Here is an 18,525-nt window from a genome sequence, read left to right as displayed (position 1 = left end):
AATATTTTCTTTTGTCTGTCCTAACTGTCCCCTGGTTCTGGTGTTATGTGAGAGGGAAAAGAACATCTCTCTAGCCATCCCTTGCATAATTTTATACAGGGCTTTTTTTCTAATGGAACGCGGGGGGATGGAGTTCCGGCACCTTTTTGCAGGTGCCCCTCCCCTTCGGAGGCATTGGGGGGAGCAAAACAGAGGCATTCGCTGGGTGGCTGCTGGGGGGTGCAGGGTGGGCGTGCGCCTGGCCCCTGCCTGAACGCACAATGACCCCCTCCTGCCCCATCCCCAAACTCTCGCCTGAGCCCAGCCCGCCTCCCCTCCCCCCGCGCTCTGCTTCCCCACGCAGCTTCCAAGCCAGTGGAGGGCACGGGGGACATGTGCCGACACCGACAAGGAGGACGGACAGCCAGCCAGCCAGCCAGCCAGCCAGGGAGACGGGCTGCGGCACCCACGGAACGCCCAGATACTGGCTTGGTGGAGGAGGAGGGGAAGGAAGCTGGCTGGTGCAGCCCCTGTGCCAATCTGCAACACGAGCCTAGGTGTGTCTACTCAGAAGTAAGTCTCATTGTGCTCAATAGGTTTGCTCCTGGGAAAGGGTGCATAGCCTTGCAGCCTGAGAGCCCAAGCCTATGCATGTCTACTCAGAAGTAAGTTCCATTGTGTTCAATGGGGCTTACTCCCGGGAAAGTGTCATAGCCTTGCAGCCTGAGTAGACAGGCAGAGGAAAGGCTCTGAGGCTGCAGTTCTCTCCACACTTTCCTGGGAGGAAGCCCCACTGCCTCTAGTGGGACTGACTTCTGAGTAGACAGGCACAGGATTGGGCCCTGAGGCTGCCATCTGATCCACAGTAAGCCCCATTCACTAAAGTGGACTTCTGAGTAGACATGCATAGGATTGGGCTCTTAGGCTGCAATCCTAGGCACTTTCCTGGGAGCAAGCTCCATTGACTAGAACGAGACTTACTTCAGAGTAGACATACCTAGGATTGGGCTCTTAATCCTGGCAGAGATATCTATCTGCACCCGTTTTCACATGCTAAGGGCAGGTGAAAAGGGATTCTATGTGTGTACAAGGTGCTGTCCAGCCTTGCCAGAGATCCTCCTCATCCTTCCCCCACAAGCATGCCCTCCGCCAGCCAGCGTTTGCAGCTCCTCTCCAGCAATGCACAGCAGCTGCTCAGGGCAGCAGAGAACATACAACTGCATGCCAAGCGCCTTCCCAAAGACACAGAGTATTCTGATACCTGAATTAAACCATATTTAATCGCTTGTTTGCAAACGTAGCTGTTTCTATGTGCACCTAAGGACCCCTCTCGTGTAAGAATTCCTTTTTTGTTCTTACTCCCATAGTTGCTTAGAGTAATTTTACTACATGGAACTCATGTAAACCATTTTCTGGAATCCATTCACTGCTTCCTCTCCTCGAAGTAGTGCCACACTACATCCTACACGCTACAAGTGCACCTGTACAGTATTTTCCCCCATGTGTAGAAAAAGTAGCTAGGGGGAAGGGGATGTGGAGATTGACAGCCCAATCCTATGCACGTCTACTCAGAAGTAAGTTCATCTTTAGGGGGGAAGCACATAAAAAATATTTTATTTCTCCAATAAAAATAAATAAATAAATAAATAAATAAATAAATAAATAAATAAAAGATTAACAAGTTGTGAATTCCTGCACCTTTTTTCTTACAAAAAAAGCACTGATTTTATATGTCTCAGTCATGTTCCCCCTCAGGCCTCTGTGTCTATTTACTGGATGGGTAGACCTGGGCTCCCATTCCAGCCAATCTCCTTGATCTCCTTGACAGCCACCCAGTGGGTGTTCCCCTGACACCTGATTTTGCTCTCCATCCTGGCGAGTGCACTTCCCTGCTGGCAGGACAGTTGGGGGGGGGGTCTGCACCCATGGCCTCCCCTGGATCCACCCCTGCTTAGAACCTTTCCCACACTCAAGTTCTTGCTTCTCTTTAGCTCAAACGCTTTCCATGTTTCCTCCCACCAGAAAAAGGGTCTCCCCAGCCCCCAAGCAGCAGCCATTAATTTTAAATGTACATCTGAAAGGCAAGGACCTGCCCCATGATTTCTCCAAACAGAAACATTTCTCCCTGCCCCCTCCCCACAGCAGTACCATTACAGTAATTAGCATGTTCCACAGTAGAAGGAACAGCACCCTCCCTTCCCCCAGCCAGTAGGAGGAGAAATCTCTCCCAACCTTCTTGTAGCTGCTCTTGACCAGCCCCATGCGCTCTGGATGGGGCAGGGTGACCAGAGGTCATAACTTCCAAGGCACCCCCCAGGACCCTGTTCTACTCACTCTACACACATGCACTCTCTCTCTCCTCCCCAATCCCTGCCAGAAGCACCTTCCTGTGCACAAAAAATGTGGCAAAAAGGGCTTCAAATCACTCCCAGCTGACGCCAGATTAGAGGACAGGTTTGGAAAAAATGTTAGGGTGGGCAAACTGCTGGCTCGGGGGCAGAACCCCCCCTGGCCCCCCACTAGCTACGGCCCTGCTTCCTAGCCCCAAATGCCGCTGGACATCTCGCTCTCCAACCTCCCCCACTCTTCCAGGAAGAGAGCTGGCCAACCTTCTGTCCTCAGTCCCATCTGTGCCCCCCCCTTCATACACACCAGGTGGAGGGCCGCCCTCTGCAGGGGGGAGGTGGGGAGAGAATTGAGCTCATAGCCTCATCCTGTGTGTGTCTATTCAGAAGTAAGTCCCATTGTGCTCAATGGAGCTTACTCCCAGGAAAGTGTGGCTAGGGTGGCAGCCTTAGAGCCCAGCCCTATGCATGTCTACTCAGAAGTTGACCATTGAAAGGTCAACAGGCATGTGGCTGCAGGGGATTGGGAATCTGTGGCTATTATGGATCTGGACTTTCAGAAGGCTTTTGACATGGTCCTCAACAAAGGCTACTGAGGAAACTTCACAGCAAGGGAATTAGAGGGCAGGCCTTCTCCTGGATTGGGAACTAGTTGAGGACAATTCTCACAGTGGAGGGAGGTGAAAAGCGGTGTGCCCCAAGGATCTGTCCTGGGACTGGTGCTTTCCATAAATGACCTGGAGACAGGGCTAAGCAGCGAGGTGGCCAAGTTCACAGACTACACCAAACTTTTCCGAGTTTTGAGGATCAGAAGAGACTGAGAAGAGCTCCAGAAAGATCTCTCCAAACTGGAAGAAAATGGGCAGCAAAATGGCAGGTGCGTTTCAATGTAGGCAAGTGTAAAGTCATGCACATTGGGGCAATAAATCAAAGCTTCACATATAGGCTAATGCAGTGGTTGTCACACATTTAGCACCAGGACCCACTTTTCAGAATGAGACTCTGTCAGGACCCACCGGAAGTGTCCTGTCCTGACCGGAAGCAACATCATCAAGCAGGAACATTTTTAACAATCCTTGGCTGCAGTCCTACCCACACTTACCCAGGATTAAGTCCCATTTACTATCATTGTTCAAAGAATATACAGAGTAGCTTGTGAAAAGTACAGATCTGTAACATTTACCCAAATGCAGGCACATCCCCTGGTAGCATCCAGTCTAAGATACTAACAATAAAATATTGAAATGAATGGGGACCCACCTGAAACAGGATTGCGAGGATAAGGTGAATGGGGTGCAGCCCCCCAACTTGCTGCCTGAAGTGGCCCCTTCGTTCTCCCTCATGGACAGATCAGCCCTAACAGGACATGGCTATTTTTGACCAAACATACTGTCTGCCATCTTTAAATTGAACCGTTTATATATGTCAACTCCCATATCAGTGTCATGGCTGCAGGCAATCGAGCTTACTCCCAGGTAGGATGGCATCCTTTGAGCCCAGCCCTAGGCACGTCCACTCAGAAGCAAGCCCCATTACAGTCAATCCTGCACCAACACTGGCAGGCCTTGATCCCGCCGCCTGGTGCCAATCACTGTCCAGGGCTTCTGGAGTCTTGGCACCCCCAGACCACCCCTTTTCTCTCCCTTTTAGTGCCTGCCACCTGTGGCCCTGGTGCAATTCACCAGAATGCACCAGGTTGTGCCCTGTGGGGGGACTGGGCATGCCTTTTGCCTGGGGGCCTTCTCTTTCTGGACACACTTTCCTGGGAGTAAGCCCTATTGAACTCAATGAGCCATGCAAGTCAACAAGAGACCTGCATCCTGGTGCCCTCCCTTGCCCCGGCATTGTCAGGTAGCCTCCTTCTCAAACCAGGAGGTTGCACATACCCGTCATGGCTTGTGACCTGTGATGGACTTTTCCTTCCTCAAGCTGTCCAATTCCCTTTTAAAGGCATCCAGGCCAGACACCATAACTGCATGCTGCAGCAAGGAGTTCCACAGGGTAATGACACACTGGGCAAAGAAATGCTTTATCTTGTCTGACTTTCCCATTACACAGTTTTGGTGGATGTCCAAGTGCAGTGAGTTGGAGAAACATGTCTGGCACAGGCTGGTTGGTAGCTCTGCCACCCTGGTGGCCTTTCCTTGCCCTAGTGGTCACAGGTGGTTGAGGTGCTGTTCGTTTGAAACTGAGGTTGATAAGTATGTCCACTAAAAGCAACCCCCCCCCCCCGCCCAAGAGAACTAAACTGGACCGAATGTGGTCATGGCCCCCCTACAGTGCTGAGCAGGCAGCTCACCGGTTTGGGGGAAAGGATGGGACTATGGGTGAGTTGTGGGGTGGTAGCAAGATGTTGTGACTGAATCCATCTCGTGTGCCTGTGGTCCTGGCTAATCATGAATCTGGCTCAAGACTGGCTGGCTCGAGGATCTGTCTTCAACCCCCCTGTCTTCAGCCCCCCACTGGCTCGAGGATCTGTCTTCAGCCCCCCTCCCCACAGATCAGGGTGCTGCTTTTGCACCCTATAGTAACTGCATTTGCACCCAGAAGTAACTGCATCCTGCTTTTGCACCCAGTTTGCACCCAAACTGCTTTTGCACCCAGAAGTAACTGCATTCAGGTGTGGTTTTCTTAATGACTCTTACCTTAGAGTTAAAAGGTCAGCAAGGCTGTTTTTCAATCACTGGAGCAAAGAAACTTTGTTTTTTAAATTGATTTGCTATAGTGCGTTGTTTTAAATCCACCTGAGTGCTTGGAAGGAATAATTCCTATCAGCCTGTCCTTGCAAACTTGCATGTGCTAGTTAGCGTACAAAAAAAAATGCAAAATGACATATGAACTGAGACCTTTCTGCGGCTGAAGTCCTTGAAGGCAAACAAGTGTCACCCAAGCTCCCTTGGCTTATCGACTTCTTTCCTCTGATTGAACCAGGGCCCTGGAGGGTGCAGTCCAAAGTCCCAGAATGGCCTTTTGAGCCCTCCGCAAGAGGAGAAGCTGAGCAGCAGCCAGACATCTCTTTATGAAATGTTGCAGGAGAAAGGAAGATGGGTAGGAGTGAGTTTGGATCCGTCGGCTCTGCTGCCGTTGCGATTCAAAAACATCAGAGAGAAAACAGATGCCCACTTTGTGGATGTAATTAAGGAAGACAGGTGAGATGGAGCTGGTTCCAGTTATCAGATGTGTTTTGCAGGAGATGGCAGTCAGAGTCTACCTGTTCAGACTGCACTTGTTGAAGGAGGTTGCTGGCTGTGGGCATTCAGACATTGGTGCCCTAGCGAGTCTCTCCAGCACACTTTGCAGCTTGCCCCGTTTCTGAACGAACATGGTCATCTGCACCATCTTGAAGAGCTGGTATGGCATAATGGCTGAGAGGGTGAACTCCTTGTTGAGCTCAAATAGTCCCCAATTCAAATTTCACGTTGTCAACAGAGTTGCTGACTGGACAGTAGCTGCCGACTCTTGCCAGCTTGGTCAGCCCTATGCTATAAAGCAGGGGTCTCCAAACCCCGGCCCGGGGGCCAGATGCGGCCCCTGGTGAGCCTCTATCCGGCCCTTGCCCCCTGAAAGCCTCTTGGCCCCACAATGAAGCCCACTTGGCCAAACATGACTGGAACTACGCTCTGGTTGCGTCTGGAGGGTGTTCAAGGGCCAGAGAGGTTGAATGAATGAGCCATTCATTCATTTATTCACTCATCTAAGTTCCATCTCTAATTTATTTAAATAAATTTTATGTTTAAACTTTTTTTTTCCGGCCCTCAACACCATGCCAGATATTTGATGCGGCCCTCTGGCCACAAAGTTTGGAGACCCCTGCTATAATGTGAGGATCATGTTGCTGCTATTTTTCTGTTCTGGTTATAAAGATGACAAAAGTATGTAAAGTGGTTTGAAGATGGTATTTTGATGGTAGTAGAATTAATAAATCTTTTTTTTCCTTGCCATGGGCTCCTGTACTTCGTGGTTCATCTGAAGCTACCCAAAATGTCGATGTGGTCTGTTCATTGTGACCTGAGCTTAGTGACTGTGTCTCTGCCAAGATTTGAACTGAGGACTTCCAACTTAGATGCTGTTAACTGCCATGCCACAAAAGTTTGTGGGTCATTTTCTTGTTTGCACAAACATGTGCAGCCTCCAAAAGTTCTTTGGCTGTATCAGGAACACGTGGTGATGGCTCATTCCTCACATAAAAACAGTGTAGCAAACACTAACTGTGTTTGTGGCAGAGTCTTGTTTCTAGTTTCAGCATAATTGGAAGCAGTGTAAAAAAAAATCTATGTGTGATGCGACCCAGAAATGACCTAAATCAGTGGTTCCCAAAGTGTTGGGTCATGACCTACCATAAGGAAGCAAAACTGTTTGGGGATCACACTGTACTTCTGGTTTTTGAGCATAAACCGAAACTTCATTCCAGTCTCCAAACTGAGTAATTTCTAGCATCAGGGAGACCCACAGAGAGGGCTGTGGGCCTCCCAGACCCTCCCCAAGGCCAGCAGGACCCTGCAGGTGAGGGGGAAACCCCTGAGTTCTCATGAAGCCACAGTCGCTACAGTGCTATTGGGACAGCCTCCCACTCCAGGCCGTGCCCCCGCAAATAATTACCTGCGGTCCCAAAGTTCAAATAGGACTTTATGTCCCTCAGAGGACACTGTTCAGAGGGAGTGGAACACTGTATTATTGTTTCACCTTTTGTTCTGGGAACTAATTCTTTGTTGATGTTCCTCAGCAGATCACTCAGCAGTTGTTTGTCACTGTAATTCCAGTCTTGCTGGAGTTTTGAACAAGTCCCCATTTGATGTAGCTAACAGAGTTCTGCAAAGCATTTTCTGCTTTCTTTACTTGAAATACTCTACAGGTGGGCCCCATATCCATGGGGGTTCCATTCCAGACCCCCCTGTGAATCCACAGATATTGGGGACACACTTTAGAAATGTTTAGAAAATGAAGAAAAAAGCCCTTAAAGAGCTTTCTGTACCATTGCACAGCGAAACTGCTGCGTTTTGAGTGCCCCAGGCAGCTCCCTGCAGCCTCTTCTGGGTCATGCAGAGGCCCTTCTCTTCCTAGGCTTGCCCCAGAATGCGTTGCAATGAAACCTTGGATGCCAGATCCTTGGACCCAGGGTCTGCCTGTCTACAGAGAGCACAGATATTGAATAGAGTAATAGCTCAGATAATACTGCTTCATTTAGTACTGTTTTCTTATTGTCCTGGGTTGGTTGAAAGTGACTGTAGCCAATGAGAGCAGTGTGTTCTGGCCAGTAAGCACCAGATAAGGCAGGACTGCCTGGCTGTCTGCCTCTTATAGTCTCTTATAGCACTGCTTCATGCAGTGCTTTGCTATCCAGGGACGCAATCCCTATATCAGTGGTTCTCAAACTTTTAGCACCCGGAGCCGGTGCTGAGAATAGAATGAGAATCTGTCAGGACCCACCAGAAGCGATGTCATGACCGGAAGTGACATCATCAAGCAGGAACATTTTTAACGATCCTAGGCTGCAGTGCTACCCTCTCTTACCTAGGAGTAAGTCTCTTTTACTATCATTGGTAAAAGCTTGTCGATTGTTGCCTATTAAAAATACAGAGCTGTAACATTCCCCAGATGCAGTCACAAACCATGGTAGAATCAAGTCTAATGTATCAAAAATAAAACATTAAAATGAATGGCGACACCCCTGAAATTGGCTTGTCACCTACCTAGTGGGTCCTGACCCACAGTTTGAGAAATATTGCCCTACATTTTCTGGTGGTTTTAGTGTAGTAGGAAAATGCTTAATATTTCAAACGGTCAGATATGTAAAGATCACCAGAACTTAGCAAGAAGTAACCTGGATATGAGACAATGTAGAAGTTGCTTCTTCAAAGGAGAATTGTATAGAAGCTGTTAATTTCATCTTTCCTCTAGCTTGATGAATGAATATTTTTTTAAACCACCAATAAACAAGCTGAGCCTGAACTTCCTGGACCAGGATTTGGAGCTGGCCTATCGGAGCAGCTCTCAAGAAGAGGTGAGTGTGTGCGCATCTACTCTAGTTGTGCCTAAGGTGCACATGGCATGCTCGTGATGTTTCACCAACTTGGCTTTATTTTTTTTAGTGAAAAATGTTTAGAGTGGTGAGGGAAGAGACGCTTCCTGACAACTCTCTTGCTCCTCCAAACGTCCCCCCTGCAATGTCCCCATTGTGTATGTACCCTTCTAAATGCAGATCCGAAGCTCTAATGGGGAGCAGCAGCTGGGGGAAATTAGAGGGGGAAGAAAGGCTGCCAAGGGAAGGGCGGTGTGCACATGGCACGCTCCCTTTCTTCTCTGCTGCCATGCATATTGTTTCCAGGAGGTGGGGTGGTTGGGCTTTTCTTGAATGGAGACTGTGCTTGTGCTAGTTTTCCTCTTGGGAGGTTGTTGAATGGAGATGCCATTGTTGTCCTTTTTAGGCCCTCTTGTCCACCTGTGAACCCTACTCAGTTTTCATTTGTGCCGCACCCAAAACAATCACCTTGGGGTCTTCTTCACTTGAGAGCATTGATAAACATCCACCAGGGAGTTGCCTGTCCTCGGAGGACAAACAAAAAACTGCAAGACATTCTTCTCTCCACCCTTACACCTCAACTGCAGACCTGTTCACCCTATCACAGTCCTGCAGAGAAATGAGAGAGGCCACATGCCATTGGTTTGCACCTTCACCAGGCACCACAAACCAGATACGTTGGTCTCAGCTGAGACCTCTTTCTGCAGACTCCCATCTTTAGAGCAGTCATGACATATCCCACCTATAATTTTTGTTGAGCTGCTGACTCGGATGCCACTCTGGATGTCTTCCTTGACCACCATCGGCACTTACAGTGACGGCTGTTTTTTGTTGGAAAGAGGACATGCAGGCTGGTCCAGGGACGTGTCTCTGCCTGTGAGGTGGGGTGACTTGCTAGCCGTGCTGCAACCATGAGACCAGTGCTCTTGGTCATTGCTACCTCACCATCAGTTGATAAGGTTTCTTGCTCTGTTCTTTCAGTCTCAGGTTTATACAGTTCTGCCTCAAGCTGTGGTGCATCCAGAAAACTGGGAGTGATCTGCTCCTGGGGGATTCTTACCTGTTTTGCTCATTTAACACCTGCCCTTGAGGGGGTTATCTCCTTTAGACAGGAGGAGATACCCTCCCAGATCCTCTCCTTCCACCAGGCAGAGGAAACCTCTCTGGGCACTGTAAAAGGGCTGTCCAGTGTGGAGACAAGGAACGAGCCACGAAGCAGGGGTGGGTTTGGAAGCCTTGAAATGTTGGGGTTTTGTTCTGTTCTGGTTACAAGTGGCTGCTCTGGGAAAATGTGTCTATGTTGGTGGTGTTGTGTTTGCTTCCAGAATGGTGTTTTTTTTGGAGGACGTGATGGCTTGTACCAAGTGCCTGTTGGAGGTGATTGCTGGCTGGCTACTGCGACACTTAATTGGAGCCATTTTGATCTCCCTTCCTGCTCTTGCAGTCTTCTCGCACTTTACCTCCGAGTTTGAAACCAACATCTATGTAAGTTTTGCTGTGCTGGATGTTGTGACCTAACAAGCAGAACCAGAGGCCCATCCAGTCCAGCATCCCGTTTCCCACATTGGCCTGTAGGTTGCCGTTGCCTGTGGGAAGTCCATGAGTCGGGGGGAGAGAGAGAGGCAGGCATCTTTTGTAGAACGTTAGCGTTGGAAGGGATGTTAGCATCCAGGCAACTGCAGCATCCCTTACAGGTGGCCTTCTAGCTACGGGGGGGGGGGGTCGAAATCTACGGGGGGGGGAGATTTCGGCTAGACCTGAAGAGAACCTCCGATGCGGAAGGGCCTGCAGCTGCCCCAGTGCCAGGCAGCTCTTGCAGTTAAGAAATGCTTCCTCAGGTCTAGCTGAAAGTTTCCAGTTCATTGGTTCTAGCCCTGTCCTCAGGGGTCACAGGCCTCCTCTTCTTCCCCAGATCCTTCCTCAGTCTTCCCCCAGCCTGAACACACTGCGTTCTTCGTTTCTCCTAGGACTTGGTGCCCAGCTCCCTCAGCATCCTAACTGCCCTCTTCTGATCCCGCTCCAGCTGATCAGTGGTGTTCTTAAGATGTGGTGCCCAAAAGTGGACACAGGGTTCCAGGCGAGGTTTGGCTTGTGCAGTGTAGAGCAGAACCAGAACTGCACCTGCTCTGGACTCTGTGCCTCTGGGCGTTCAGCCCAGCAGTGCACTTGCTTTTTGAGGACTTGCATTCTGGTGTTGACTCGCATTCAGCTGGTGGTTCACAAAAACACTAGGGTTTCTTCTGTGCACTGCTGCCAAGCCAGGTTTCCCCCATCCTGCACTTGTGCCTCTGACTGTTTTGTTCCTATGTGCGGGACTCCATATTTGTCTCTGTAGCACTTCATTTTGTTTGTCAAGGCCTGTCGCTGGAGTTCATTTGCTTTTATCAAGAAAAGCATTCCAGATCATTATGAATCATGAATCCCATCCACTCTTTCAAGGTGTTGGCTGCCCCCAACCGATTGGTGTCATCTGCACACGTGATCAGCATCCCCTCCACCCCCTTATTCAAGTCATTTCGAAAAATGTTGAACAGCATGGTGTCCAAGATGGAGCCCTGTGGCACGCCACTCCATGCCTCACTCCAAGTTGACGTGGAACCATTCAGCAATGCACTCAGAACAGTAGTTCAAACGGTGGCTTTGAACCCACCCAATAGTAGGACCATCCAGCCCACATGCTGTCGTTTTATCCATGGGAGACTTTGCTGAATGCTTTGCTGAAATCCAGGTGCGCTCTGTCCGCCTTGTTCCCATGCTGTGCCAGACTAGTGACTCCACCAAAGGAGATGAGATTAGTCTGGAATGACCTGTCCTTGGCAAAGACATGCTGACTCCTAGACACTACCCCATTGTTTTCTCAGACATTTTGTTTAATAATCTGTTTCACCCCAGCAGTATCTTTTCTAGTGGCTGCCTGCTGGTGTTCTTTTTGCGTCTTTTTAGATTGTGAGCCCTTTCGGGACAGGGAGCCATTAGATATTTGATTTTCTCTGTAAACCGCTTTGTGAACTTTTTGTTGAAAAGCGGTATATAAATACTGTTGTTGTTGTTGTTGTTCTGGGTGTTGCTTAAACTGACTGATGTGTGATTTCTCTGATTGAACGGGTCTTTCTCATCCTAGCCTCAGTTATCCTAAACTTTTTAGCACCTTGGAATGGATTTGTCATCCGACTGCTGGATGTTTCGCAGTAGCAGCAAGCAGGAGGTGGTGGGGAGACCGAGCAGAGACATAAAGCACTCTGCATCCAAACCTGGCTTCCTCCCATCTTGGGCAACAGCAATGGTAAGATGGTGGAATGCCTCATCAAAGATAGGATCTCAAAACACATAGACAAACAGGCCTTGCTGAGGGAGAGTCAGCATGGCTTTTGTAAGGGTAAGTCTTGCCTCACGAACCTTATAGAATTCTTTGAAAAGGTCAACAGGCATGTGGATGTGGGAGAACCCGTGGACATTATATATCTGGACTTTCAGAAGGCGTTTGACACGGTCCCTCACCAAAGGCTACTGAAAAAACTCCACAATCAGGGAATTAGAGGACAGGTCCTCTCGTGGACTGAGAACTGGTTGGAGGCCAGGAAGCAGAGAGTGGGTGTCAATGGGCAATTTTCACAATGGAGAGAGGTGAAAAGCGGTGTGCCCCAAGGATCTGTCCTGGGACCAGTGCTTTTCAACCTCTTCATAAATGACCTGGAGACAGGGTTGAGCAGTGAAGTGGCTAAGTTTGCAGACGACACCAAACTTTTCCGAGTGGTAAAGACCAGAAGTGATTGTGAGGAGCTCCAGAAGGACCTCTCCAGATTGGCAGAATGGGCAGCAAAATGGCAGATGCGCTTCAATGTCAGTAAGTGTAAAGTCATGCACATTGGGGCAAAAAATCAAAACTTTAGATATAGGCTGATGGGTTCTGAGCTGTCTGTGACAGATCAGGAGAGAGATCTTGGGGTGGTGGTGGACAGGTCGATGAAAGTGTCGACCCAATGTGCGGCGGCAGTGAAGAAGGCCAATTCTATGCTTGGGATCATTAGGAAGGGTATTGAGAACAAAACGGCTAGTATTATAATGCCGTTGTACAAATCTATGGTAAGGCCACACCTGGAGTATTGTGTCCAGTTCTGGTCGCCGCATCTCAAAAAAGACATAGTGGAAATGGAAAAGGTGCAAAAGAGAGCGACTAAGATGATTACGGGGCTGGGGCACCTTCCTTATGATGAAAGGCTACGGCGTTTGGGCCTCTTCAGCCTAGAAGAGAGGCACCTGAGGGGGGACATGATTAAGACATACAAAATTATGCAGGGGATGGACAGAGTGGATAGGGAGATGCTCTTTACACTCTCACATAATACCAGAACCAGGGGACATCCACTAAAATTGAGTGTTGGGCGGGTTAGGACAGACAAAAGAAAATATTTATTTACTCAGCGCGTGGTCGGTCTGTGGAACTCCTTGCCACAGGATGTGGTGCTGGCGTCTAGCCTAGACGCCTTTAAAAGGGGATTGGACGAGTTTCTGGAGGAAAAATCCATTATGGGGTACAAGCCATGATGTGTATGCGCAACCTCCTGATTTTAGAAATGGGTTAAGTCAGAATGCCAGATGTAGGGGAGGGCACCAGGATGAGGTCTCTTGTTATCTGGTGTGCTCCCTGGGGCATTTGGTGGGCCGCTGTGAGATACAGGAAGCTGGACTAGATGGGCCTATGGCCTGATCCAGTGGGACTGTTCTTATGTTCTTATGTTCTAATGCTTTCTTTCCGAATAAGCAGTGGAGCAGTGTTCAGTGCATTGATGATGCTGTGGCCACACAGACACTGAAAGAGAGCTGAAGCCTGTTGGCAATGCTGTGAGCCTCTTTGTGAATCTGAGGATCCCAGTCTGGCTGCAGTGTTGACATCCTGCTACAGCACAAATATGTCTGTCGCTCCCTTTCTCCTTGCACTAGGATTAGTGCAAAAAGCATTTAAAAAATTGGGAGTGGTTCAGGCATGGATTTCCTGTGGCAGCCACTGGGGGAATATTAAGCCTTTCTTACTGAAACACTCCACACCTACTCTGCCTTAAAGTGACAAAAGATAGCCCGACACACTTCCAAGATCTTATTTTTGCACTCTGCTCCAGCGTCTGCCAAAACAGGACTCTGAGAAGCTGTAGTTTGATGGTGCCCTAATAAACTTGTCTAGTTAGTGGGGGCAGAATTCTGTGTTGGCTGCCTCTTTGTCTACTTGGATCACAATGCAGAGCTGGGTGCAGCCATTACTAGCTTCCAAGGGGCTTGGCAAAAGCCCCCAACTACTGTCTCTGCCCTTCTGTTTGCCAGCTTGTAAGTGTCTGTTTGTATAGGTGGGGAACTCCTGGAAATATGGGTTCTCTCTTGGGCAGACCAATATATTTTCCTCCTGGATATTTTGAAAAATTGAAATAAATGCAGTGGTACTACTGTAATAAATTTCTTTTTGAGGAATTGAGATACATCACATAACTTGGCACTTCCCTTGTTTCATATACAGTATTTATGACATGTAAAAACTTGGGGGTATGGAATTCTATGGCAGGGGATGGAGGAGAGGTAGTAGTGATGCTTTCGGGAGGCCCTCTTGCTTATTGAGTCTTGACTATTGTGTTGACCTTGGGATGAACTGAAAGCTAGTAATATGCAAATGTTTCTGAGGTAGTTTTCTCCATATTAATGGTTGATAATGGTGTTCAGACAACTGACTGCTGTCTTTCTGTGTGGCAGTATACGATGTTCATGTGTTCTGCAATCCTGATCACCATTGTCCAGTACTGTAACTTCTGCCAACTCAGCTCTTGGATGAGATCATCTCTGGCGACTCTTGTAGGAGGGGTCCTGCTTATCTTGCTCTATGTGCCACTCTGCCCTGACAGGTGAGCCTCACAGAATGTTGCTTGACTTGAGTGTGGTACAACCAGTGACTGCTTGTTGCTCCAAGTTTGGGAAAGTGCCCTCCTTTGGCTGGAGGAGTTGTCCTGGACAGCATCCTTAACCAGATCGGGCAAAATAGTACTGTTTCTGACCCATCTCTATTCTACCTGGAAGCAGATTCTCCAGCTGTTGTGGTTCAGTTGAGGACCCACCACCTGAATCAGCAGGTGTTGTCCTTGAAATCTTGTCCTGGAATGTCTTCAGACCCTGGGGAAGAGGGCCAGCAAATTGGGTTTGGAGGGTGGCAACCATGGGGAATTCACATTTTCCAGTTTGAAATGACTTCTGAAGTCCTAAGATGCTACTCTGATTTTGTTTGGTGCTTTTGTTAATGGATTCTCTGTTCTGGTTTCTGTTCCTTACAGAAATCTTACCTTGATTCCGCCCAGAACACTAAGTAAGCATGAACGTATATTGGCCTTCCTGAAATCTCTAGTTATTACTGGGCCAGGTAGCCTGCTACTTACAGACTTACATCAGCTGGCAGTGTTCTCAGATCTCCTTTGCAACCACAAGACTTAAGCATTTGCTTTTTTTCCTCCTCACCACCATTAGTTGAAAAGTGACATTCACCAAGACTATGGAGAAAAGTGAGGTTTCTGCATGAGAGGTCTTGTGGCATGATGCTTGCAGCCAAGTGAGATTTCTAACTGCAGACAGACCTTCCCTGGATCTGAGGTTTTGGTGTCCTCATGAATCATCAGAGTGCTGTGTGAAGTTAGAGAGCATACAGAGGGAAATCATGCCCAGTTCTTACAAGGAGTATTCTAATCCCTGCAGGGCAGGCAGTTTGTGCATGTTACAGATGCTCTTGACCGTCTTTTTCCCTGGGGACCATAGTTTCCTGTGTTGTGTAGGAAAGGTGTTGTACAAACGGACTCAGAGGCAGCAAAGAGCATGAGGCTCATGGCTGTCAAGACCGAAAGGATTTCCTGATATGGTGATTGGGGGTCCATTAGTCCTTTTTTCTCATGTTTAGTTTGTCAAGTAATGGCAGCAGTTACTGCTATGGAAAATGTCCTATACGTGTATCTTTGTGTTTCTGTTTCAGCTTCACAAGAGTTCCCAACTTTGGTTCTCTTCAGAATTTCAGGTAAACACAAATACCATTTCCTGATGTGTCTTGTTACTTCCAGTTTGTCAGGGGCCTTAATGGAGTGCCACAGCATGCCTTTTAAAAAACATTTTGAGGATTATTCAAGCTGTAGCATTTTTTGGACAAAGAGCCCTATATGTCCAAAGGGCACTTGTGTGGATGCATGCACACTTGCATAATTTGGGTGGTGAGTCCACTATGAAGCTGCAGTTGCCCTCTTTGTGGTCAGGCACTCAACCGTCCTTGCAGAATCCGTTTCAGAAACCACAGGTTCTTCCTGTTGTGAGCCAAACCTGGTTGTGTAGAGTGGGGATTGGCTGGCCTGGGTTGTAATGTAAAGGCACTTATGGCTGTCCTGAGCCCAGCTGTGTTCAGAAATGGAGTGGACACAGCTGGCTTTTTAGAAAAGCACTAAATAAGTCTGCTAGATGTCTGAACATTGCTTTTAAAAAAAAAGAAGCTAGGCCAGTGTTGCATCTGGAGCTGTGATGCGTGTGCTGCAAGTGTGTGCTTCTCTTCTGTATACAAGCTTGATCGTTTGTCTTTAGTGTTTTCATCTCTTCAACACTAATCTGACAGCATAAAGATGCTTACGTACAAGCAGCATCCACGTTCTTAGGACTTGAAGTGACAGAAACACAAATGTAGATCAAGCTCTTGCATGAATCATAAACTCAGTTAAGTATGAAATCGTTCTGTGTTTGGTTTTGTGTTAATTTTTTCTTACCTCTGGGTTTCAGCTCCACAGAACTGCCCCATCTTGATTCAGAACAAAACTACAGGTAAGAATTACCATGCGGTACCCATTCTGAGCGATGGTCCCTTTGGGTTTTGACATACGCTTTTTGAAAAAGAAGCAGTGACTTGGTTATATTGGTGAAATATGAGCAGAGTGGAGAGCATTCCAGAGTGTGAAGTGCCAGATGTAGGTTCCAGAGGAAGGCAGGGCCCAGGAGACGTGCCAGTCAGGGCTCCAAGGCCAAAAACACCTTCCAGATCTCCAAAGCTGCTCTCTGGCTTCTGAGACCTAAAGAGACTCTGCCCACATCCACTTTGTGGCCACAAGGGACTTGACTAGCAAGACTCAGGATGTGAAAATCTGTGCTGGGTGCCCAGTCCTCTGTGACTGCAGGCACATACGGTGCTGTTAGCCTGCAGGGTACAGGAAGGATGTGAAATACTTTCTTAGAAATGCCATTTTTATTGACAGCGTCGTGCATCTTTTCTTTCTCTGGTTTTCCTCCAGCTTCACGGAGAATCCGTGCAACAGGACAGCATCTGATGGCTTCAGAAGGCCAGCAGACTTGATTGGCCATGAAGTGATTCTGGGTGTCTTCCTTCTGCTCCTTTTGGTTTGGTTCCTCAATCGGGAGTTTGAAGTCAGTTACCGCCTCCATTACCATGGAGATGTGGAAGCTGACCTCCACCGCACCAAAATCCAGAGCATGCGGGACCAGGCGGACTGGCTGCTGCGGAACATCATTCCCTATCACGTGGCAGAGCAGCTGAAGGTTTCCCAGAGCTACTCCAAGAACCATGACAGTGGTGGGGTGATCTTTGCTAGCATTGTCAACTTTAGCAAGTTCTACGAGGAGAATTACGAGGGCGGCAAGGAGTGTTACCGGGTCCTGAACGAGCTGATTGGGGACTTTGACGAGCTGCTAAGCAAGCCAGACTACAGCAGTATTGAGAAGATCAAGACCATTGGGGCCACGTACATGGCTGCCTCGGGGCTGAACACCTCCCAGTGCCGGGACGGCAACAGCCCACATGGCCACTTGCAGGCCCTCTTTGAGTTTGCCAAAGAAATGATGCGGGTGGTGGACGACTTCAACAGCAACATGCTGTGGTTCAACTTCCGGCTGAGGGTGGGCTTCAACCATGGCCCCCTGACCGCTGGCGTCATTGGCACCACCAAGCTCCTGTATGACATCTGGGGCGACACTGTGAACATCGCCAGCAGAATGGACACCACAGGGGTGGAGTGCCGCATCCAGGTGAGTGAGGAGAGCTACCGCATCCTTCACAAGATGGGATATGACTTTGACTACAGGGGGACGGTCAACGTGAAGGGCAGGGGTCAGATGAAGACCTACCTTTACCCCAAGTGCATGGACAGCGGGGTAGTTCCCCACCACCAGTTGTCCATATCTCCAGACATCCGTGTTCAAGTGGATGGCAGCATTGGGCGGTCTCCCACAGATGAGCTAGCCGGCCTGGTGCCTTCTTCGGTGCAGATTGTGGACAGAGTGCCCCACACTTCGGGCCACACTGTGGAGCTCAAGGATGGGCTGCCATGTTTCCAGACACTGCCAAAGGAGCCGGCCAGGTCAGAGGAGCGGCACCAGTTTGGCAAGGCTGGGGAGAAAAATGACTGTGAGGAAGAGGGGTCTGAGGATGACAATGAGCTGACCAAGCTGAACAACTCTAGGAGCGTATGATGGCCTGGAGAGCAGCCTGGTAAGAGCTGCCTACAGGAAGACGGACGCTCCTGCTGAGGGAGGGGCAGGAAACGGCCTGGCCATGTTGCAGCCAATTCTCCTGGCAACAGAGTCTCTGAGTGGATCACAGCCATGTGGGGCTTTTGCTCCCTCCGTACTCCCAGCTCCCCTTGGCAGCAGTCTTTCAGCCGAGAGGAGACATCAAGTGCCTTCCGGTAGACTCTGCTGGACTCCCTGTCTTAGGTACAGAGGCACAAAGTCAAGCCACAGGGTGGGAATCTGAACACATACAAAGGACAAGCCAGCCGTGGTTATATCATTTGTGTTTCTCACCAACACTACTTTTATGTTTCTGTTTTGGCTTTTGCAGCTGGGGGGTTAAGCTTTTTGTATGTAAACAGACAAATGCACGTGAACACTTCTGCAACTGACATGAAGAGCAAGCAAGAGGAGACTGCCTGAGGCAGGGGGATGGGGAAGATGGCATATGTGCAGGCTGGGGGAGGGAGGATCAAGCAGTTCAGCGATGGTGCCAAGCAACAGACAGGCTCCCAACCTGAGTACCATGATTGTTCTCAAGTGCCATGGTGTGTTCTAGGGTGTGTGACTTGGCGTTTGCCGGGTAAGCCCCATTGCTGCGTAGGATCCGGCGCCAGCTGGACTAGACTGTTCCTGCAGTGAAAGCATACCCCGTCCTCGCCT

The 18,525-nt window shown here is 48.9% G+C and overlaps 1 protein-coding gene across 1 annotated transcript; it reads left to right on the top strand.

Annotated features, from left to right (window-relative positions):
• The first annotated feature begins 9,693 nt into the window (after window positions 1–9,693).
• On the top strand, window positions 9,694–18,195 carry LOC136663557 (adenylate cyclase type 9-like). Its single transcript, XM_066640324.1, has 5 exons — window positions 9,694–9,828; window positions 14,080–14,228; window positions 15,338–15,379; window positions 16,123–16,164; window positions 16,629–18,195. Exons 1-5 carry the CDS (start codon window positions 9,694–9,696, stop codon window positions 17,821–17,823), a joined length of 1,563 nt encoding a protein of 520 aa, XP_066496421.1. The 3' UTR covers window positions 17,824–18,195.
• The last annotated feature ends 330 nt before the right edge of the window (window positions 18,196–18,525 follow it).

Source organism: Tiliqua scincoides, chromosome 13, assembly GCF_035046505.1.
Source record: "Tiliqua scincoides isolate rTilSci1 chromosome 13, rTilSci1.hap2, whole genome shotgun sequence".
NCBI classification, from domain to species: domain Eukaryota; kingdom Metazoa; phylum Chordata; class Lepidosauria; order Squamata; family Scincidae; genus Tiliqua; species Tiliqua scincoides.
Note: the sequence above shows the minus strand (reverse complement) of the source record. Positions and strands in the feature narration are given on the sequence as shown.